This window comes from Lepisosteus platostomus, chromosome 3 (genome assembly GCF_059453375.1).
Source record: "Lepisosteus platostomus isolate fLepPlt1 chromosome 3, fLepPlt1.hap1, whole genome shotgun sequence".
NCBI classification, from domain to species: Eukaryota; Metazoa; Chordata; class Actinopteri; order Semionotiformes; family Lepisosteidae; genus Lepisosteus; species Lepisosteus platostomus.
Genome location: NC_142613.1, coordinates 38,057,771 through 38,082,176, shown reverse-complemented (window position 1 = coordinate 38,082,176; position 24,406 = coordinate 38,057,771). Strand labels below are relative to the sequence as shown.

The following is a 24,406-nucleotide window of genomic DNA, read 5'->3' as shown; positions in this document are numbered from 1 at the left end:
ATTTTAACATTTGTGTTCTCTTGGGAGAGAAAGACGTACACTAGAGAAAGGCTGCGAAGAAAGCTTATTAAAACACTTTTAGGTCTGCAGCCTTGAAACTATACACAATGATAAAAAAGCTGAAGCCTTGAGAATGGAACTTTAGTAACAGACACAATGAAAAGCAGCAAATCTCTTTAAAGTGTAAAACTGCAAAATCTACCATATAAAAATGTAAACAGCCCCGTGGATCACGTAACTTGATCTGAAGCAGGATATCTAATTCCGGCATATCAGTCGTCTGGCATTCAGTTTCCACTTTCTTTCTCTTTGCTGTGCCTAGAGGCAATGCAGGATTTGGGTGCAGCAGAGCAGGCTTAAGCTACAGACTGGAAAGTAAACGGGTCTTCAGAGAAATAAAATGAATGAGGAGCTCAGAAATGTAAGTATTCTACATTTTATCAAAGAATACTTTAACCTGTAGATATACACGGAGTGCAAAGGAGGAGCTCGATACAAATTGTAATTTACAGTACAAAAGAGCTCAAGGATGGTGTCCAGTTTCTAACCATGCAGCAGTATACTGAAGTGTTTGTTCCTTTCAAGACATCGATAAAAATAATGTTGCAAATTGTCATTTTTATCTAATTTTCCAAAACTCCTTTGATGGTGAATGCAAGGTGTTCGCAATTCTTTCATTGCCTGAAAGACTTGTTGAATTCCTTTTCTAATAAAGGCACTTCAGATGTCTGCTTTGCCTGTCTATAAAATAGACTTATCTGCAATTTTAAAAAGATTAAATTCTCAGGACTAATCAGAATAATTTTGGGTACTGTACCATTAGTCTTTAATTGTTTTATGTCTTTAGGGGTGTCATCTTTATTTTTATTTTAATAAATGTAATAAAAATATAATAAACACTTGAAGACTTTATTTTTCTATGATAGAATTACCAGCAGTGTGGCTACCTTTCAAATAAAAATATTAAACTACACAAACACCGTATCATGAGCACAACCGAGACTTTAAATAAAGCTGAGGTCCCACCTTCTGCAAACAAATGAAAAGCAAACTTGAATGGGATCTGATGGAAACTGCTTTCAGTACAATGTAAAATTCAGTATTTTTAGTTGCTCTTATATTTTTTTCAAGTTCCACCAGTGTTACAGGTGCAACTTATCACTTTTCCTAAATGTAATTTCTGTCCTAAAACACAGCTATGCCATCAAACATTTTCTAGGAATCCAAACCCTAACCCTAGCTAGGTTTAGGTTGGTTAGGGTTCAGATTTACGTCAAAGAATGAATGCAACCTTCCACTCATTTGAGTGAAACATATAACTCAGGGCATCAAAGTATTAGTTTGAAAAGCCTAAGCAACCTTGCCAAACCAAAGAAAATGTATCAACTATGGTACAATTTTATTTTTTGATAAGTATTATGTTATTGGAAATGTCATGTTGAATGGTGTTCTCAATGAGCGTGGTTTCAGGTTTTAACAGGTTAAGAGGCAGGAATACCTAATACATTTTACTTGTACTGTATCTGTTAAAATGCCAGTGCATTCAATCCCATATGCAAGAGTTTGAAAAGTATATCCACTTTCTTCCAAACGTTTGCTTTTAGGGCAATTAAGTCAACATTCCCATTTAGGGCAATGCAGTGTATTGAGCCATGTACTGTATGCAAGAAAAGAAAAGTGAAGATAACATTGAAATATCACTTTTCCTAAATTTAATTTTCTTTCCTAAAAAACAGGAATGTCATGCATGTCATCAAATGTTCTCTACGTTTTCTAGGAATCCTAACCCTAGCTAAGGTTTTGGGTAGTTTAGGGTTAGGGTTCAGATCTTTTGAGTGAAACATATAACTCAGGACATCAAAGTATTAGTTTGAAAAGTCTAAGCAATCTTGCCATGACATGTTGAATGGGGTTTCAGGGTTAAATAGGTAAAGTGATAATAATGATGAAATATATTGCATTTCATACATAAGTATATGTATCATATACCGAGTGACAGAAATTTGGTTCCAAAAGTCATTTACATTTTAACTATCTCTCAATGCACATTCTTCAGATTGTGTCATATGAAGCATATTTTTAAATGAAGAGGTTATATTGAGGGGTGGTATTCCATTTACTGTAGACCTGCTGCTTTACAGCTCTTGGGCCCAGGGGTCAGTTATAGACCTGGGCACTGTTTCTGTGGAGTTCACACGTTCCAGCCATGTTTGTGTGGGTTTTGAACAGTTGCTTCCATTTCCTCCCCAAAGACATGTCTTTGGATTGTGGGAGGAAAACAGAGCACCTGGAGAAAACATGCACAACCATGGGGAGACTGGTATCATAACACAAGCCAACACTATATTTCATCACTCAGCCTTTGGTAGTTCTTCCCTTTACATTTTTAATAAGAGTTTATGTCTAAGGATGTCACCCAACGGACATATCTGGATGGAACACATGTGTCCAAGCAGCAGGAGCCAAAGAGGATTATCCACTTTGCTAGTGGAGAAACCTTGGAAGAGGAGAGCAGTGATGATGAAGATCAGAGTGTGCCCCATGTTAAGCTATTCAAGGTCCCAGTGGACACAGTAAGTACAAACTTCAGTATATGGTTCTAAGGTATTAAAATACACTTTCCTCAGACTCAGAGTGAATGCTTGCCTAGCCTCTTACCGGACTCTGCAGCTTGCCTGCTTTTTTTAATTCTGCATCATGTTATAGCAGTTGCTCAATAAGACCTTTCCGTACTTTTAAATCCATTAAGCTGAGGCTGCACAACTTTCCAAATGTGCAATTTTGAAATCATCCTCAATTTTGTAAATGAAATATCTGATTGCTTATGGTCAAATTTCTCCATCTTTGGGAAACAGTAGAACAACTTTCGAGTATCATTTTAGTCTGTTTGCCTTTTTTATGGTATCCCTCAGAACTGTTACAGTTATCTTGATAACGGCTCTTTTCAGGCCCTGCTGTCATGGAAGGCATATGCTGGGTTTCTGTGGATGCAGGTTGTTAAGACGTCCTTGTTTAGTAAGTACAGAAAGAAGCAACATGCTTTAGCTCATCAAAGAATCAAGTATCCATCCAGCCATTCTCTAACTGCTTCTTCTAGTTTAGGATGTCCTGGCAAGTAACTGGTGCAAGGTACTGTAGTTTACACCCTAGCTGGGATGCCAGCCCATCACAAGGCACACACAGAGACAGACACAGACTCACACCAGGGACAATTTCAAAAAAGCTACCTAACCTAGCAGTATGTTTTTGGACTGTGGGAGGAAACCAGAGCACGTGGAGGAAAAACAGGTGAACACAGGAAGAACATACAAACTCCACACAGATGCTGTAGCACTCCAAGTCTGCGACTGAACCCAGAGTCCCAGTGCTCTGAGGTAACAGTTCTAGCCAATGCACCACCGTATTGCCTAGAGCTGAGAATATTACATCAAAATCTCTGTAGGAACTTACTCTACAATTAAATATTTGAGTGTGTACTGCTTTTGTGATAAATACTACAATGTAATTGCTGTGAATAAGACAGGCAAATCATTTTGGTTGCATTTCGATAAATAGGAACTAACATCTTGGACCATGCGATGTCTCAACAAATTTTTTTTTCCCCATTCAGCCTGTGATTTTCTTGGGGGGAAACTGGCAAATCTGTTGGGACTTAATACTGCAAAATACCAGTACGCAGTAGATGAGTATCTCCGGAACAAAAATGAGGTTTGTATTCAAGAAAAAAAGGAGTTCTGGGATTTTACGCAGCTTCCAAAATGAGTCATTATGTTGTAAGTGTCTGTCGTATGACATACAGCACACTGTTGTGCAGAAAAGTATGCAAATAGCACCAGGAAATTTTTCAACAGCACAGGTCCATTGGGCATGTCAGAAAAAAGTCTCAAAGAGAGCAAAGGATTAAACTGTAGGAGATTTGGGGGTTGGAAACCTGACATCATGGTAATATGGACCCACCTAACGTAGGTTGTAGAGACACTGGAAAACTATTGGTTTGGAAGCTCTCTAAAATCTAAGTGTCAACATCACAGAATTTAGAAAAAGAGGCAAAATAGAGGAGTAAAATGCTACATTCACAATTTATAGTTATGGTTTATATTTCCTAACCCTCTACCAATATTTAAGCCACCATTAAAGGTTTTTAAGAAGAATTTCATGGCTCAGTCTGATCTAGTATCATACTGTACCTGTTGTATAAATGTCATTGCATTTGTAGAGATGCTCCACAATACATATGCCTTTTCATTATTTTTTAAATGAACTGAAATAATTCAATTTTGGTGACAGAATTGTATCATGCAATTTGAGGTAATCTGATTATTTATGTACAGCAGATAAGTGTTGACAGCACCTGTGTTCTTCTGTATACCTAAGTGTTACACAGGCTGTAAATTGTTATTGAATTCAATTGCTTATCTCAGTTTCTGGGAAAAGGTAATTAATATGCATATGCATAAACATATACTTATATTCACCCCACTACATTGTTCATACAGCCCACAACTCTGATAGATTCACATTCTAATACATAATTTCCATTGTTTTAAAAAAAGTACTTTGTATGTGCTGCATATTTTTTCTATATACTGTACTGTATTTAAACCTTTCAAAGAAAAATGATGGTTGCATACTTAAATACAGTTTAGTAGATAAGCTATAATAGATGTATCTATATGTATTATGTAGATGTACAAGACTTCTAGACATCGTATACAGGTATTGTACGGCAACATTGTATATCTGGAACTTGTCACTGTATAAAAACAATTCATGAAATGTGTACAGTACAATATCTCTGAATTGAATCTTCATATCAGTATTACATTTTACAAAATATAAATGCAAAGAAAAGAATTTGTCAGTCACTGTTACTTGTTCAATCATCATGTATCAAAACAAAAAATAAGCAAAGGTAGATTTTAAGTGAGTAAAGTTGGATCAATTTGCTGTTCTCTAGGCTAGATGAACCAAATTACCTCCTGTCATTTTAAAATATAATTTTCTCAAGTAATCTTTTTCTGTAATCTTTTTTATGGTTTTAAATTCTGACATATGCATGCTCTTTAGTATCTCATTAATCCTACTTTTGATTTTTTGAAAACGTTCTCTAACGTGTGGTGTCGAATCATATTAAATTCCCAGCATTCAGAAGACAAAGATGTTGAAGAAATCCCAATGAAGCAGATGACAGATAAGCAAGATCTTTCCCTGCGAAACACAGAGTATGGAGCTATAAACATGACAGGCATGGCTCTACAGTCATCTCCATGCAGCACTGTACCCAACAGTCACCATGGGACAGCTGGGACTCACAACGCCGGCTACATAGAAGATGAAAGATAATCTGCTTCTTTTGTATCAATTTTTTTTGTACACAATTGCTCAAAATTCTGAAATACAACAGCACTGGAAAATCAATTATGAAAAACATTAAACATTTTGGGGTATTTCAATATACACTAGATATATTTTAGACTGCAAAACATTAAGAATTATGTGTGAATGTGAATTATCAGCACAATATTTTTCTTAAAATGTGTTTTAGAAGTATTACTGCTAGACTATTCCAAACAGTAAATTTTCAGAAGTAAAGAATAGCTTGTTGCTTTTTATGTCAGCATTGATTTTAATCTGAACTGTCTGGCCCTATGGCTATATGATGTGTTATTTAGCTGAATTTAGAGTTCACAAAGCCTGTATACCAAAGTGTTATTTACTGAACAGGTCTGTGATAATGTGGACTTATTAATTTTTTTTTCTTGTTTCTTGGAACACAATAACATGCCTTTACTACAGGACGTCAATAATTTTTCTCTCTTACATCAATACATTTTCATTTATGTGCACAAATCTCCTTAGAATAATTATTGAACACTTTATTATTAATATTTCAACCATAATTGAAGTACTATCATATTCCTGCCATGTTGCTTGTGCTATTTTTTGCAATATAATATTTATGTAAATACATCCACCCATTTTCTAACTGCTTAATCCAATGCAGGGTCACAATCAAAGACACAAGGCAAGAGATACACCCTGAACACAAACTCAGCACAGATAGCACCCCAGTTCCAGAACTAAATCTAGGGTACCTGCACTGCGAGGCAGCAGTCCTAACCAGCATGCCACCCTATTTATGTAAATGGTCAATGGTCACTGCTCAGCAGATTTTTGTAGTGAGAAGAGAATGTTTTTAATAAACCTCACTCATTCTAAAATATTTTATCCTGTTTAAAATGTGATACACTAAAACAAGTGCAGACATATCTCTGTCTGCCTGTCTGTTTGCATAGATATCACTTTCATCCCTTTATTTTTTTCTTTCCTGAACTTTTCCCCTTTAGCAATGAGTTACCTAGTGTGACAAGATGTCTCGTTAACAAACAACAAGCAATGTACTGTGGTGTTGGTTTTGAAAGGTTTATCAGCTATACCAACATCTGTGACATCCGTGTTAAATATTTAGACCTGTAGATTCATGTAAATATTAAACCTGCAGATTCTACTGTATAGGATGATAATGTAGAGCATTAAATACTGTTTCAGGAGAGCAAGCTATGGTAGAGGACTAAAACACTATTCATACTGTATGTGACAAACATCTGACAAACTGAACTACAGTATGTGCTGCATATATTGCACCCAAGCACACAAAATACACAGTTTGAATCTGAACTGGAATTAATCAATGGATCAGAAAGAATTAGGCATTTACTGTATGTCAATTCATCACTTTCATCCCATGCAGTAGGTAGTGTAAGGAAGCAAAAAAAAAGACTTTCAAAATGCTTGGATATGAAATTCAAAAAGTAGTATTTAAATAAGTTAAATAAAAGTTCAAATGATGTTATGCATTAGTTTGAGCTTGCTAGCTGGGAAAAGAAGCCTGCAACACACCTCCTATGTGCCTCCAATAGAATCTTGAAGTAAAGAATGGATGAGATTCTTAAAATATTCAATTACAAGCAGCCAGCTGAGAGACATTGGTAGGATACTGCAGCTAGCTGGTTAGCATATGGATGTATTACAGATTTTTGTGTGGAGTTTACATGTTCTTCCATGTTTGTGTGGATTTTCACAGGTAATAAGTCTCCTCCAACTTTCTAACAATATGCTAGCGAGGTTAATTTGTGTGTCTAAATTGTAAGTGTGAGATCTGTGTGTGACAGAGAGATGGACTGGCATGCTGTTTAGATATAGCCCCTAAACTGCTGTTTGCTTCTGGGAAAGGCTAACACTTACTAGGAATAACTGGCTTTCTCTTAATGGATAGATGATATGTAAATTACATATTTAAAAAGTTACCCAAATGCTTTAAAGATGTAATAACTATTTGATGAGTTATGGGTAATTTCGAAAAAAAAACACTTGACCGGGGCTTTCAAGAAAAAAAGGTTCTTCCTTGAATTCGTATATATATATATTCTCCGCAAGGTGGCAGTGCTGTTGTTTGCTACCGTGACCGTAAAGCAATTATGCTGTGGCAAACTGTTTTGTGGCGGTGCTGTTTTCGAATGTATTATTTTCTTTTTGAATATCTTGATTCGTTTCCGAATTTGTTATGTTTTGCATTTCAGAGCTACTATATAATACAGCACTCAACATACTGTAAAAAAGACTATTCGTGCGATTGAGATTAGCCTTTCCACTAATAACAACGGCAGTACAAACCAATTTCGCTTCCGTAAAGAACGTTCTTATAAAGATTTTTGCTAGAAAGCTGCTATAAATATTTTTAAGCACAACAAAAGTAAAATGTAGTCCGACGAGGATGGGATTCGAACCCACGCGTGCAGAGCACAATGGATTAGCAGTCCATCGCCTTAACCACTCGGCCACCTCGTCAGCTGATAGCTATGCATTGCACGTCTACTATTTTAAAATTATATATCATATAAATATGATATAAAGTATACTATATTTCAAATTAATAGTAATTCGAAACATTCTCCATTACAGAAAATTTGCAACATTTGTAAACCCATATATTTGTAATGTATGTGGAAGAGTGTGATGAATACAAGGTTTCTATGTTTCAATGTAGATAACCCCTCCTTTCCAGAGGCAAGTACAACATACACATTTTCCATACTTGCAACAAAAGTATACTCTTGTAATTCGTAGAAAGATTATTTTTTATTAACCAGACCGTAAAGTACCAGCATCAATCAAAAAATTATTTGAGATTAGGTTTGCCTGTTTCGTGCTACTCGCGGGTTTTGTTCCAGTCGAGATCGCAGTTATCTGAACTTTTATTCGTAAGTTGTTTATAAGAACCTTTTTAGGTTTTTCACATGCTGGGAAGCTGGTGATTTTAAGTAAAAGTTTATAATTACGTTTCCCTTCAACAGTTAAAAGAAATGTGTTACATTCGTCATTCAAGACAACGTTTAAATGCATCCTTCTTACTGTAGCTCATTAAGGGTAACTAAGACACAACACAGGAGAGTCCCACTTTCCCCCCGCGAGCGCTCATGGTAGATGTGCACAATATGTATGATACCACCTCTGTTTTTTTTTGCCAGCACTTGCTGCACAAATATGATATAAAAATATTACGGGTTTTATCACGTGGAAATTGTTTTTTTAATTCTTATTTGAGAGTGGAAACAATAAGATAATTTCCTACCGAATAATAATAGGAACAGAACTTCAAACACCTGCGGGTGAACTGAGAAGAGTACTAGACCGACGACTACTTTTTTAGTCACTGTTGAACTAAAAGCTTTGAAGAATTGTATGTCAAAGTGAACAGAGTAAGAAAAAGGTTCTGCTTAGTGATGGAAATAATATATAGTATAATTTATGTGTACTTGTTTGCCTTAACTATCGTTTCTAGACTTTGATTTGTTGCCTCTAACCTAAATGTTTCACCTACATTATTACGCTTAACATTCACTATAACCGTCCTCCACTGATTCTTTGTATCAAACGCCAATTTACCGATTGTAAACCCTGCCTAATTTATTTAATGTCAGTTTGCCTTGAAAATGGTTACTTTAATTTGTATACTATATACTGTAATGCAATGCGAACCCCGAAGCGTTACAATACTCAGGACATACAAAGACAATACCACAGGATTTTCACAATAAGGACATATTGCCACAGTAGATAAGAATCTATAGTGTAGTCATAGTACAAAATCCAATGGTACTTATCCCGAAGTATACAAACCGCCAGTACTATCTTTACAATATAATCCCAAATAAAAAAAAAAACCAAAATACATTGTCATAACCTTCAATTCAGTTCAAGGTGTATTATCCTCTGGGGGAAATTTATTTTATTGTACAGTCCAATACAACTAGGAACACAAACATTACCAACTGAGAAGATGGTACAATACTTTTACTATAGCGTTATAATCTTTAGAGGAAAAACCGTTCTTATATTACTATCAACATTTTGGTATACATAAATAAGAAATATTTATTTTCAGTTAGATATACCTGGACTTTTTGCTAGTAGTAGAAACTGGGGAAATAATACTTTTTTTTCAGATTTAAACACATAAGATCTCCTAATACTCGAGTATATTTAAATCCATAAGTTTTTCTTCGTTGCGTCTTTCTTTAAACAGTGCTTAACAACAAATAACTTACTAATAAGTTGCGTGTTTTTCAGGGAGTTGGGGATGCTTCAGTATTACAATGCTCTTGCACGTATCGAGATTCTGCTGAACGGTGACTAAACCTGCGTAGCTTCACCCCTCCCTGCTGTTGTCTGGGTCGCTGACGCTATATCCGCGAGGCCCTGGTTACTGCAGCACTGCCTTGGACGCTGCAGGAGTTCACTTCCTGTTTGGTCTGCTTAGCAAACAGACAACAGGGAGACACTGACTGAGCGGCCGTGATTCATCCATGCAAGTTAATATATGCAAGTAAGAGATTTTGTTTCATTTCACTGTCTCTTTTGTAATACCGGAATCATGATTCTGCGAAATGAAAATTTCCTTTATAAAGCAATATGAGACCTGATCAGCCCACTTGGATTTATAGTAGCTACCTCATACAGTATGTAGACGCTTGTATTGTACGCACAGTTATTGTTAACTTTTTTCGTATCAGATTGAATGCATTATATAGATGTCGGTATCGGCGTAACTATTTTCAGACTTGAATTGCAATGCGCCTATTTTTTTAAGGGTGGACGTCCGGTGTGTTGATAAATTGTGTTTGAAATATAAGACTTAATGTTATTTATCCACTTTGTTGTGTGATCAATTATACTTGGATAACGTTCAAATTAACCCTAACTTTTCTATTTTAGGTCTACAGTAAAACGTAACAGTTGTTGTCAGGTGAAAATAACATTTATTCTTTCATGTACATGCTGCTTACGTTATGAAAAGACCTGTAGAAGTATTTTTACAAATAAAATACGAATGAAAGATCTGGCTTTGGTTCGGATTGGTGTTAAGGAATGGAATTCGTTCGCATTTAACGGATGCTTTTGGTATCGTGGCTACTAACACCATAGATAACTATACCATGCTTTACATGCTTGGACTTTAGCGGGTTATTGATTTATTACCTTGTCTACTCCGTTTATATTATGAATGCCTTTAGAAATCGTGGTTACCAGTAGGTGGCACTCTTCCCTTTGGACTGGAATTACGAGCCGAATGGCCTAGAACGGTGAGCGGGACACTGATGTACAGTAGGAAGGCAGTTAACTGTTTTTGGAGGACATCAGACTCTTCGGGTTTTTATTCTAACTTTTTAATTTGAGGCCAGTTAATTGCAACTCACTGATTTTTTAATCCCCCCATCTTTAATTCTTGAACGTACACATGCACAGTTCACTGCATGTAACAATACAGTTTAACATGTATTCTGTAGTTTCTCTTGTAAAATTGGCCTAATCAATACTACATGCTTTTTCTTTATTAAAGAGAGATTATTTGTTGGAAAATCTTCTGAAGTGCAACACAGTTTTGAAATTTGCAAAAGGAATGGTCAAGGTTTGTTACAATTTATATTTAGAAGCATTTATTTAATCCAAAACATGGAAAGGCACACAATAGGTATGTAAGTAAATATTTACTTTTGAGGACTGCTGTTGTAAGACACATTTTTAATTGTTTTTTTGTGAGGGACATGAATGTTTTGTTTCCCTTTAGTGCTCCAGCTGGGAAGCAAAAACAGAAGACTGCTCTGGGTGCTGTTTTTCTTTCTAGCTTGCGGTCTTGTTGAGGCTTGCCTTAGTGATCAGCTTCAAAGCACACCGAGGAAGAATATTCACTTCATCCCCTTAGATTGTGTTCTCAGCTTCTGTTACCAACAGCAACCTGATAGGCTGTTTATACCCTTTTAGCCTAATGCATGAAAGGATGTTTTGTATCTTGAGGAGGAAACTTTGCTATACAGAAGTGTGCTACTTAGACTTTATTGTTTTGCAATCCTTTCTCTATTGATCTATGTACCATATTCATTTTTAAATGATCATTAATATATATTGTAAAAGCTTGTTATGTTTTGTTGGAATCAAGTCAGGACATTGACTGGGCAACTCAAGGATGTTCACTTCTTGTTAAGATGCTATAGTGGAGCTTTGGCCTTGTGCTTTGGGTCATTGTCCTGCGGAAAATTTGAGTTTTCATCCAATTTACATCAGGTCTTTCCTGATTAAGGTAGGCTTTAGAAGATTTACCTGTGCTTTGGTGCTTCCATTTTCCTTTTAATCTTGACAAGTTTCCCAGTCCATGCCGATGAGAAGCAGAGCTATAACATAATTTTGCCACCACTATGCTTGACAGTAGGATTGGTGTTGACCAGGTGATGTGCCATCTTGTGTTCGTGCCAGACACACTGCTTTGCATTTAGAATATATCTGTTTGTCTGCCTCCTTTTCTGTATGAATACAGTTGATATAGACACATCAATGAATATTTAGACAAAATGTAAATCAAGCCATACTTCCTGTCTGTATAACAAGACAGTTATGTTTTTAATACATTTTCTGTCTTGTGTTTTGTAAGAGGAGAGGCCTGTGCCTTTGTACTTGAAGAGGTAGTACAAAACTCTAGTTCAAGTATGTATTGCAGTGCCTGGTTCATTGTCATTATTTTTTTCTGAGAGGATAGGATTATGGAATTAAAGTGATGTTTATGATAAGGGATGAAATGCAGGTTTCTAAGCAACAGAAGAAACTACACAGAAGAGTCTTCTCTTTGCAGCTGATGAACAAATTTAAGAAAAGCTGGTTTGCCCTTTACCTTTCTAAAGTTAGTGTTGTTTTTTAGTATCTATGTGCTTCAGTCAGTATGTTTATGCAGGTTAAAGTAAGAATTTTGCTTTATTTCCTCTTCTGTGTGGTGTGAGTGCAATAAAGGTCTGCATGCTATTAACCTGCACAAACATACTGACTGAAGCACTAAAGAAAGGTACCACTCAGGTCTAAGGGTAAATATTCTAAAATATTCTAAACATAGGATAGATATTAAACATTATCATGGAAAATGTGGCATATCACAACACGTTTTTAGTATGAAACATTACACTTTTTTGAAAGAAAAGTTAGTATCGTATATAATTTCCCTGAGCATTAAGAATTATTCAGGTAGTGTTGAATGCATGGACCCGATCAGCCTCAAGAGACTCTCTACTGGTATGACTGCAGGCAGTGGTTGAAGATGCGTGGTTGCAGCTGTCTCCTGATGGCATTTGTAAATTAGTTCCACAGATGTTCTAGAGGATTTGGTTCAGGAGCAAAAGCTGTCCATGGGTAGACCTTAACACTCTTTTCTTGAACTGTACACTTGCATTGTACTGTTTTGAATTGGTAACTCTGGATCATCTTGCGGGCCCCAAAATTTCCTTGGCTCAGCTACTTTGTCAGTGCAACACTGAGCAGCAGCAAGATGGGCTTTAATGTCCAATGTCAAATAATTTGTTTTTCTTTAAGGAGATTCGTCCTCACGTCATCACACTTACACCACCTCTCTTTAACAATGCAACACTCAGCATACCACTTATGATGTCTCCGCACGTATTCCTTCAGTTCTGTCAAGGGTAAGACAGTGTTCATCTTTGAATATATTACATCACCACTTCAGATGTTCACTGATCCACATGATGTGTGCAGACAATTTTAATATAGATGGAAAGCTAGTCATGTTGAATAGGCATGGGTTATTTCTTCATTTCTAGTGCTGTAGCTGCTGCAAACAGATAATGATGATATTAATGGATTGAACGTTTTGTGACCTAATGACTTTCAGGATCATATCTGTCCTTCACAGAGTCATTTTCTTTGACTGCTGATTGTTGAAGCAGAAAATCATATTTTCTGGACACCATCTTATGCAGCTAGGCTGCCTTTCATAATGCTAACAGTAACCATTGTCTAATTATAATAGACAATCCAGCAGGGCTTAGTCTTATCTTTCACTGGTTTTGCTTTAACATTTGTTAGACACTTAACATCATCTTTGACAACTTGAAGGTGTACTTCGAATTTCACCAAGAAGTGTAAAGTAGTATAGCTAAATATTTCTTTTTCTTTGACAAAGTGCTACACGCAAACATTTATTTAACATCAAGAACTTTGATTTTAATATACCTGTTTAATCAGAAGACTGCTTTACCAGATGCATTAGAACACTTGTTTAACATTAAAGCAAATCCACAGTAAACCTCTTGTAGCAATTGAAAGTTTGCCAGCTGGTGCCAACTTTTCATAACTTGGACTTAGCTTTGTCTTTACCTTGCCAATTTCAAATGTAGAAGCAGAGTGGTCATTACCAGTATAAAGTGAACTTTTACCTTAATGTAATGTATTTGGACTTTACACACTAAAAGGGTTCATGAGAACCCAATCTCAATTTGAAATATTATAATTTGGTAAGTAGTCCAAGTTTCCTATGCTACTTTCATATAAATTGGGTTGATATTTGCTAGATTAATTCAGCCATGTTAGGTAGGTAGATATAAGTCATCAAGGAGTAATTGTTGTCAATTATTTTTTTGAGGGTAGTAACAACATTCCAGAGTCATGTACAAGACCCTGAAAGTAGTTAATCCAGCCCCGTTTCCCCACCCTCACTCTGTATTTAAAGAAAGTCCAAAGATTACACGACATACCCAGAAAAGTAAGCATCTGCTTCTCAGTTTGTCAACAGGGAGTGGTGCAGACAGTGCTGAAAACGCTTTAAGATTAATAACAGGAGTAAATAACCTAGACAAGTTTACCTTCTGTGGTTACACTCCAGGTTTTAGCTGGTGCTGTTGGTTGAGAGTTTGAGATTCCCCAGTGGTTGATGTGTATGTAGCCTTAAACTTGCAAAAGCAAAACAACTGACTTAACTGCTTTTTGACAAGAGGCAAACTGAGCTGTTTCACTGTACAGTAGTTTGAAAACTGCATACTGGCAGCTGTGGTGGGAGAAAGACGTGTATTTCTAACATACTCAGGTGGTTGACGTTTTGTTCCCTTGTAACTGTGTAAACCTTGATTTAATTTCATTGTTCCACTCATTGGAGTAGTTGAGAAATGTTCATTGTCAAAAGAATGTTCAGAGCAAATATGTGTAGAAGAATGCTGATTGTGGTGTTTTTTTTTTCAGCTGAGCACTAAGGGCCTCCTGTACTCTTGTTATGAATCCTGTTTTGGAATTGAATTGGAAATCTCTGAAGTTCTATTGGTACTTAAACATGTGTCTCTAGTTAGCTTGGTTCTTTAATCATCTTAGTTTCTTATCAGTAAGATTAACCAATGGAAAATACAATCATATGGTTCTTGGATGACATTTAAAGTGAAGCACAAAGTGCATGCTGCTGATTTGTACTGAAAAAGAACTAATTTGGTGCTTTTGTATGTCTGATTTAGTCATTGTATGTGCTGTATTGCACCATTTAAAGTTGTGTACTGCTATAGCAGAACAAGTGTTGTAGTAAATGGCTTGACACTAATCAAGACATAATCGTTAACACTTCAAGCAGCCATACCGTGAAACATAAATGCCCACAAGCGCTTGGGCTCTTAGATTCCTTAATGAAAAAAAAATCTGCTCGAGCAAGTTACTGATTTTATGAAAAGAAACTATAAAACTTTCAAATCATAATCTAAACACAATATCCCTTTCAGATCATATAATAAACTATATACCATCTAATTACGTATATAGCAGTAATCTCAAGTAGTGTATAGTTTTTATATGATCTGAAATGGAAATTTGACATTGTAAATCATTGCCAACAGTTTAGCAATTGTACCTACTGTGTTTAAGTAATATGTTCTTTAATTGCTAATAATGTAGTCTGAGAGAGGAGATAAACTGTGTTGTCTTAAACTGTTAATATTTTGTGTTGCCATATAAGTATTATTTCTAAACTGTGGCAATAGTGGTTCTGAGATTAATGTTATAATTAAAATAGGCATTTTTGAGATTCTTACATTTTGTTGTACCATACTATTTACATAATTATAGTATATACAGATGTAAGAAACAATGCACCTGAGTTGAAATACGTACTGTAATAGTGAAAATATTTCAGTATTGTATGTACCTCAGGACTTGATATGAAATTTGTCCACAAGGAGGTGCTCATGTTTTAACTACTGCTTGGAGCAATATAGGACTTGAAAAACTTCATGCAACCTCTAAAAAAAGGCTCTTTGTCAACATTCAAAATTCTACTTAATACTACACATAGGATATGTGAAGCCTGTAAAGTTTATTTTTTAGATGTTTTGTTCAATTTGCAAAAGAATGGTGTGAATTTTCTTGTAAGCACACAAAATAACTGTAGTTTATAACTGCTAAGGAAGATACTTATTTTGTATGTCATTAAAACTCACCCAGGAGTTTGTATATTATAAACCTTTGGAGAAAATGTTTTCCCTTTTTAAACATATTCTGCAAGATTTCTAGTCCTTGTAATGTAAAGTTGCTACTTCACTTATTGAAGTATACTTAAGAATACAGAAGAATGGCTACGATACAGTATATACTTAAAACTAATACAATAGTGTTCTCATTATTCCTGCATTCTTAGATTAAAATTACTTGTGTAGTGCAGTCTATTAAAGTATTAAAAAGTAAGTGCAAAATAATTTATATTGACAACTTTATAAGTGCTGCTCTTTTATATTAAACCTATAATAATGTTGTTATGGTGATATTTTGAAGACAGCATTTCCAGATGTTCATAATAAAAGTGCAGACTGTTTAAATTAAAAAAGGACTCAATTTAGGAAGAACTCTTGCAATGGTCATGGGTTTGCACAACTTGGAAATTGTGGCTTTCTCAGCAGGATAAAGAATTTGCCAAGGTGTGGCAAATGTGAGCTGCTCCCTCTGTTGCAATCTGAAACTCTCTCTGTATGAGGGAATTGATCGTGGAACTGAGCCTCTGTTATTTTCTAGCCAGTGATAACTGAAGGGTGTTTGAAACTTTGTTTTGACCAAGCAACAAAATGATCAATGTTCTTTGGATATTTAGGATCTGACACTCAGATAGTTTCTTCAAATGTGACAGTGTGGACACCCAGCCTTTATACAGTTAAGATAAACAGCCCTCTGGTGGACAAAGCCGTAACTGTAGAGTTTATTTCAGACAAGTTGCCCGTCGCCCTCATACAGTACCCTCCAGATTCAGCAAGAATTCAATAATAGACTATTTCTTGTGGCTTGTGAGTATATGTAGTATAGATTATAGGTTATTCTTGATTCTTGTTTTTGTATTTAAAATGTTATCTATAAGTGAAAATACAATATCGTAGTTGGCAACTTTAATAAATATTTTAAGTAGTATTTACAGCCGATGAATCAAATGGCACTATTTTAGAAGATTATACTTATAGATTATACTTTTATCTGTTCATCATTTCCACACAAAATCAAGTTGTGATGCATTATGGCATATTTATGTATGAGGTTTGCCATTTTGAACAAAAACCTTTTGTCACTTCTGCTAAACAGGACTTTTATTCAATCACTGCTGTCCTTGGTGATAAGTATCAATGTAAAATTGCATTAGTTACAGAAACAGATGTTGTCGTAGATGACAGTGGCTCAAGGCAGTCTATAAAGCTGGTCCGTAACGGCGATAAACTAGAAAGTCTTACTTAATACCCTCTGGAGAAAGCATCGGCAGTTCATTTTTTTGGAACAAGGAAATGGATCTCATTTCAAATACATTTAAGGAATGAGGTTTGCCTGCCTGGGATTTGAATCTGTAGGAGATTAACCCATTTACCATTAGTAGTGGAAGGTTTAGAACTGTATCCCTTCAGCGGTTCCAGTTTGCAAGCTTTGTGATGAAAATCAGTATGGATGTGTTCTGTCAAATGGACAGAAATGACAAAAGGCAAAGGAGGGTACCCCCCCCTTGATTGTACATGCTATAGGTCAGAGCTGGATACTAGCCCATTATGCATACAGGCAGTGGACAAAAAAATGGAAACACCTGGGTAAATGAGGGACACCAAGTCTTTTGAAAGCACGGGCTTACATACAGAGATAGCTCACATGTTAACTGGATAATTCCCAGCATGCCAGCATGACTACAACAGGAGAAGACGCTGACATAAGAGTGATTGTTGGGGCACATTTAATAGAAGCTTCACTTCACCAAGGCTCCACTGTTTCATGAGTAACAGTGTCTAAGGTGATGTCAGCATGAAACTCTGAGAATAAGGCATCACCAGCAAAGGACAACAGTGAGCAGAAGTTCATATGCTAGGACCGTGATAACTGTGCATTAATTTAAAGGCAAAACAAGCAAGCAACTACAGATCAATTGACTGCAAATTTCAATCTGGGCCACAAGTACCCAGTTTCAGTACAAATGGTTGCAGTACACAAATCTCTCATCGCACCTGGCAGTTTGTGGTTCTGTAATGTTGTGGGGCATCTTTTCCTTGCATGGTTTATGAGCACACATTTCCTTTGAAGGCCAGGTCAGTACTAATCACTGCTTAATGTTACTGACTGATCATCTGCACCCCATGTTGCAGCATTTGTTTCTGACAGAAGGACAGTATCCCCCAACCATAGAGCATGTGTGGTTACATGTAGATTGACTTTCTATTGAAAGAATGGTGCTGAATCCCTCTTGCAGATATGCAAGCTGTACTGCGGGTGTGAGCCTGGTCAGTACCTGGATGGGAGACCTACTAGGAAAAACTCAGGTTGCTGCTGGAAGAGGTGTTAGTGGGGCCAGCAGGGGGTGCTCACACTGTGTTCCATGTGGGTCCTAATGCCCCAGTATAGTGACGGGGACACTGTACTGTGAACAGGCGCCGTCCTTCGGATGAGACGTAAAACAGAGGTCCTGACTCTCTGTGGTCATTAAAAATCCCAGGGCGTTTCTTGAAAAGAGTAGGGGTGTAACACCGGCGTCCTGGCCAAATTTCCCATAGGCCCTTACCAATCATGGCCTCCTAATAATCCCCCTCTCTGAATTGGCTACATTCTTTGCTCTCCTCCCCACTGATAGCTGATGTGTGGTGAGCATTCTGGCGCACTATGGCTGCCGTCGCATCATCCAGGTGGATCCTGCACATTGTTGGTGGTGGAGGGGAGTCCCCATTACCTGTAAAGCGCTTTGAGTGGAGTGTCCAGAAAAAGCGCTATGTAAGTGTAAGCAATTATTATGATTATTATTACTGCATGTGGCGGCTCAATGCCACATTGGTGAATCCAATCCTTTTGTTCACTAATTTTAGTTCATTTGTGATTTATCGACAAGAACACTAGATAGCACACTTGTATAACTGTTAAGATAGTTATATAAACAGTATATATATAAAACTATCTTGACAACTGTTCTATGTACGTATTAGAATTTGTGACTAGGGTGTGATTATCCTTTAGAAATGGTTTTATTCTGGCCCCTTCTTTACACGTGACAAGGGTGATATTTGTAGACCTCCGACCCTGCAGGTTTAAAAAGCATCTTGTAAAAATAAGTTGTCAATACAGTATTTGGTTTGCAACAGCCTAACATTAAGATTCCCAAAACAGAAGACTTTGTAGCTGTCTTGAGTCTTGATTACTGTGTTATAGTCTATCTTTATCGTTATTAATGTTCCTACATATTACTTTCAGTGTTACTGGAAACTCTTGAGCATTAATTTAGTCTCCCAGGCCTCATGAGCTAGCTACGCACAGTATGTAAGTATGTAAGGATTCCCAGTCGCATGTCTAGCCAGTCTCACTGTCTTCTGATTTACATTGAAAGCTCAGTTGTAGTGACTTCAGTAAACAGATATTTCATATAATTTTGTTGTTTCCAATGCATGAATAGATGGGAATTCCCATTTCTTTAGAAACATAAAGTTTATGTCGTGTAGTGGAGATTGTATGGTTTTGTTAGAGTGTGTACATACTGTGAGATGTCGATTGTAAAATTTTAATTTTGTTTAAAGAAATCCCATAAAAGTGAAAACATTTTCTTCAAGGTTTATCATTTTTAAAGTTTATCACAGACCAGTGCACATCAATGAAGTGTTTTTGTTTGTTCTTGTGTGTATTTTTTTCTTTAAGTACCCAGTGGTTTGGATAAGCAAATTATGTACATGGGAAACACCTGTACTTTATTTTACAGCTTAATCTTAAAAATACTCTTTTTATCTGCATGACTAATGCCTGGATTGTATGCTTTGATTTGGTTGATTTTTTTTACCCAATGACACTGCCTGCAGCCAGCACATTAGGTTCAAAAGGCTGGTGAAAAGGCTTTGCAAAGCCATTTGAAACAGAGGCATTAAATCTGTTCACGTTCCATACAACAAGTGTTGGCAGACAAGTTCCGCAGGTACTGGAATTCTCACTTCAGTTCTCCGATTATGGGATTTAGGAGAAATCCTTACTGTATACCAGAAGAGAAAAGCAGATCATTTCTGTGTCCTGGTTGGAGCTCACCAACCTCAGAATAATTCTCAATTGCTGCTCAATAATGATTTTGTGGAAAGTGTAAATTGTCACTGGAATCCTTAATCTGTTTTCCTGGTCTCAGTGGGTCGGCTACTGTATCATACAGATGAAAACCTTGGTAGGGTGTCTGAGGAAACAAACTGTGGAAATCTTAAATGCTCATGCAAAAAGAAGTTTGACTTTCAGTGTGTATATCCACATACGCTTAATGTGGATTTAGGGCCGTGCCATAATAATGCCATAATAAAATGAGCTGTTTTGACAGAGATAGAGACAGTTTGTATTTGTATACAAATACAATTGTATTTACACAACAGTAAAGAAAAACTCTGCAACCAAAAACACATTGAGCCATTGCTAATTTAACCTCGTGTACCAGACACAGAGGGGTGCAGTTTGTTATTCATGCAATTGCCTTCAAATCATTTTCATGCTAAAGCATCTCAAAGCTCTTTACTTATTGGATCTGACCCACTTCACTCATCACTTAAGTGATTCACATCACTAGCTGAATTACGGGGGATGGCAGTTATTAGGATCATAGTGTGCAGGCCCTGAGAGGAAACTAATAAGGAGACTAGGTAACAACGCTACTCTTTTGAAAAGGGCCTCAGGATCGTTAATGGCCAAGTCGTTATGACCTCAGTTTAAAGTGTCAGCGGACGGAATCTCCAGTGTCTTCATCATTAGATTGGGGTATTGCTTTGGAGAATCTGATCCAGAAGGATTAGTGACAACTCTTGGTCCACTCTGGTTTTCCTCAGAGGTCTGCCACTAATGACTGAGGAGGCCCAGCCTTGGTTAGCTTCCGAGACCTGATCAAATCAGAGTGTGAGGAGGTAATGCTGCAGCCATGAAACAAATAGGAACCTTTTGTGGGGAAAACTGGACAATTTTATCATGTGTGTCCATGGTTATTTTCAGTTTTCTTTGTACTTTGGCCGTAATCGCCACAGAGTCTCAAGAAGAAGCCTGGTTTGAATTTTTTTCAGTGCTGATAAACCAGACATTTAGGCTGTTATATATAGACATCATTTAGGTTAAAATAGGGCATATTAAACAGGTGGCAATGCACTTGCTGATTTGCTTCTGTTGAATTTTTTATTATTACTAGTAATAAAAATAAAGGAGGGCAAGAATGTAAGGAACCCACAGTTCGAAGTCTGTATGACAAACAGAATAACTGTTTTTTTGATAATATGAAGCACCAAATCATTTTGAAACTATTCTTCAAAACATTCATGGTTTTAACTGTTTTTTTATCAACTGGAAAAATCATATCTTTTTTTTTAAGTTCTGCCGCTTGTTCACTTGGTCTCTCTAGTTTTGAACAGAGAAGACTGTAGGGGTACATTATATTAATATAATGACCTTGAATGGTATTGACAGTGTCAACCCAAAGTACGATGATGTCTGGACCAGTGAAACTAGGACCTAAGAACAGAAGTGTAAGCTGAGAGAGTGCATTTAAGATGGATATCAAGAAGCGTTTCTTTACACAAAGAACTATGGGAGTCTGGAGCAAACTGCAGTGCCATTTTTTGAGGCTGATTCACTGTGATCCTTCAGAAAGCTGCAAACAACCAAACAAGCAAGATGGACTGAATTGTCTCCCCTCATTTGTAACCTTTATGGTCTGAAAACAGGTGGCATGGTGGCACAGTGGATAGCATTGCTGCCTCGCAGCACTGAGATTCTTGCTTCAGTTCTAGGGTTTTATCTGTATGTTTTCCCCATGTTCATGTAGGTTTTTTCTGGGTGCTCCAGTTTCCTCCTATAGTCCAAAGATTTAGTTATATAGTAATTGGCTTCTGGGAAAATTGGCACTAGTGTGAATGTGTTTTTCTGTGTCTGTGTGTGCCCTACAATGGATTGGTGTCTTGTGCATGTTGCCAGGATAGGTCCTGCGACATTCAGTTGGCTAAAATGGTTAGTAAATGGCTTGACCTCTAAAAATCATTTCTTGCTCCAAGGGGGTATACACATTTGAAATAATGTAACCTACATAAGCAACAGCCTATGATGTTGAATTCCAGGAAGTAACAGACTAATAAAACATTTTGGTTTTACTGTTATTTCTCAGGTTTAGTAAAATGCAAATTTAGCAATGATGTGTTTTTTGGTTCTTTGATTATAAGAAGGGTTTGATTTGTTGTACCTGACAAAAAAGGAGAATGATACTCTGAAGATGATGAGTCATTTAGCATGTATTTCAGCTATGATTGAAAGAATCTGGTCTACAAAGTATTTTTTAGAAAGATCTCTAGTAAAAACACTATGCTGTTAGCACATAATTACATTTATGGCTTTTATATAATTGCGTTTTTCTCCATATGTTCTTATTTGCAAGTTTGCTGTATTTACTGCATTACTAAAGCATGAATTGTTGTTCACCAGCTTTGTCACTTAGTTAAATGCATTATTTTCAAGCGTAAAAAGGATAAAGTAGACTCAGTGCATATTTTTTTAAGACGAAGTTTATATAAAGCAATTAACAATATTCAGGAGACAGTTATTTCCTTTCAGACAGCAGTTACTTGGATTGTTGGAAGAAATTTGCCAAGGAAATCACTTTCTATTTGTTTTTGTTTTCAATGTTTTGCTCTGAGTTCTGGTGTTTTTCTCACACTAGTCCCGGTCACATATCTGATGTGTCCAAGAACATAACAGAAAAAGAAACAGTGAAAAGTATTCTGGAACTACTGAAATATTTCAGCACTGAAGAGTTGGGTTTTGTAAAGCATCAGCCTGGTTTTTATCATAAATTACTCCAAATTGTCTTGCTTCTTTTTAATTTACATTTTCATCTTGTATTGATCCAAACCATAAGGTTAATATTCATCCAGCTAGCCCGAACTTCCTGTTCAGATGCATTCTTAATGGGGACTTAAAAATGGTTAAATGAATATTTACATTTGTCACTACTTAGCAAGTTACAGTATGTATTGGCAGTTTTTGATTACTGGAGACCATTTTTGCATCACAGTATTAAAGTAGCTTAGTCCTCGTAATTATTTTTCATTGATAACTAACATAAAATATGGTTACATTATAAGTAGTCTTGTGGTGGTACGATGTGGATAATCGGCCTGTTATTAGACTTTGTCAGGCCTGCTGTATTTCTGGGACTTGGCTGGCTTGTATTCCCATCAAACCGAGCTGCTGATCTTATCTAGAATATCCCTCTGGAGATCAAAACTGTCATGTACGTTACCAGGCGGTAGAAAGGAAAAACTGACACCACAGAATTCTTCTAGAAAGTCATTTGGGTGGAGTTCAGTCTTTCCAGGGTTTGTCATTTCATCATTCCCTGATTAGTGATCCAAAACAAAAGAGGACCTGAGGAAATGTCAGGACTTTAGGCTTTTGGTCTTCAGTTTTCTTCACTTGCATGCAGGCTGCAGTGCTGGCAAAAGATTCCAAAGTTTCAAAACGTTGGCTCCGTTTTAAAAAAATGTTTTCAGTTTCAGAGTGAGTTTTTCAGTATTAACAGTGACTAGACAGCTGGAGGTAGGGTTCATTTTCTCAATCCAACACAGTACTACACCAAAAAGACTAACATGGCTTGACAATTTTGTTATTTAATTGATCATTTAAATTGATATTTAATTGATAGTGTATTGGTAATTTGTTGACCACAGATACTTTAGGCTCTGTACAAATTTATTGGTATACATAAACTATAGAAGTAGACAAATATAATACAGAATTTAAACCAATTTTGTGAAACAGTATTATTCAAAAGAATCATTCAAAAAATATGTAGAAATGCGATCTATTTTAGTCCGCAAAAGTATTATGCATTTTGTAAAAGAATGTACACTGGTTTTTCAAAGCGAAGTATGTTGGCCACCCATTGTGTATGCCTGTTACTCAGAGACTGTGTGTATAGTTGTTTGTACAGACCAACTATGTCAAAAAGTTCAAGGAGAGAGTCTCATTCCTGATGTCAAGCTGCTTGTCAAGCACCAGAATGGAATTGATGATGTGGTTAACATTTTCATTTTCCATGACAAATTACTTGGCATTAAAAATGAACATGGCTTTCTTGCTACAGAGAGAAATACTGCAGAATTCTTGAAAAATGCACAAGTTTTGAAAATGCTTTTTTCCCCTAGAAATGGAGCCATGTTTGTACATGAATCATAAATTCATCAGACCCTTTTCCTTCTTTTTAGTGTTTAGTCTGTAGACCAACAATTGTTCATTTTTGGACCAGCGTGTATTTTTCAGAATGGTCAATATGATGTGAGACCAGAAAGCTGATTGATGCAGAACCTCTGGATGTTCCCTTCAGAAACAATTGGCTTCTTTGTAAATCTTCATGCATAGCAATGACTAAATACATTCATTTGTGCAGCCAACTGAAACTCTGAAACACAGTGAAGTTATTTCTATAGTTGTTCCACAAGAAGGACATGTGACTATTGGCCTTATCCTTGGCCCAAACATCTCAAAAGTCCTTCTGTCCAAACAGTTTGGCCATGAAGCCAGACAGCTGTGTCAGACAGCTGTTTCT

At 36.5% G+C, this 24,406-nt stretch overlaps 2 protein-coding genes and 1 non-coding gene across 6 annotated transcripts in view; 2 read left to right on the top strand and 1 right to left on the bottom strand.

Moving 5' to 3' along the window:
• The first annotated feature begins 271 nt into the window (after positions 1-271).
• On the top strand, positions 272-6,223 carry LOC148674855 (protein FAM177B). Its single transcript, XM_088625549.1, has 5 exons — positions 272-421; positions 2,409-2,573; positions 2,949-3,015; positions 3,611-3,708; positions 5,143-6,223. Exons 1-5 carry the CDS (start codon positions 401-403, stop codon positions 5,341-5,343), a joined length of 552 nt encoding a protein of 183 aa, XP_088481675.1. The 5' UTR covers positions 272-400; the 3' UTR covers positions 5,344-6,223.
• Positions 6,224-7,766: 1,543 nt separating this feature from the next.
• Positions 7,767-7,848, bottom strand: trnas-gcu (transfer RNA serine (anticodon GCU)). The gene has a single exon. It is a non-coding gene; the product is annotated as a tRNA-Ser (tRNA).
• A 1,911-nt stretch (positions 7,849-9,759) lies between these two features.
• disp1 (dispatched homolog 1 (Drosophila)) overlaps positions 9,760-24,406 on the top strand; it is a 123,011-nt gene continuing 108,364 nt past the window's right edge. For all 4 annotated transcript variants that reach the window (XM_088625544.1, XM_088625541.1, XM_088625543.1 and 1 more), the window contains exon 1: positions 9,760-9,886. The gene's annotated coding sequence lies outside the window, so the exon portion shown is untranslated. The remainder of the gene's footprint in view (positions 9,887-24,406) is intronic.

Excerpts from the sequence above, each read along its gene's own strand:
- LOC148674855 (XM_088625549.1), top strand. The coding sequence starts at position 401 with ATGAATGAGGAGCTCAGAAAT. Across the intron at positions 2,574-2,948 it reads TCAAGGTCCCAGTGGACACA|GCCCTGCTGTCATGGAAGGC; the intron begins GTAAGTACAAAC and ends GGCTCTTTTCAG. Across the intron at positions 3,709-5,142 it reads ATCTCCGGAACAAAAATGAG|CATTCAGAAGACAAAGATGT; the intron begins GTTTGTATTCAA and ends TTAAATTCCCAG.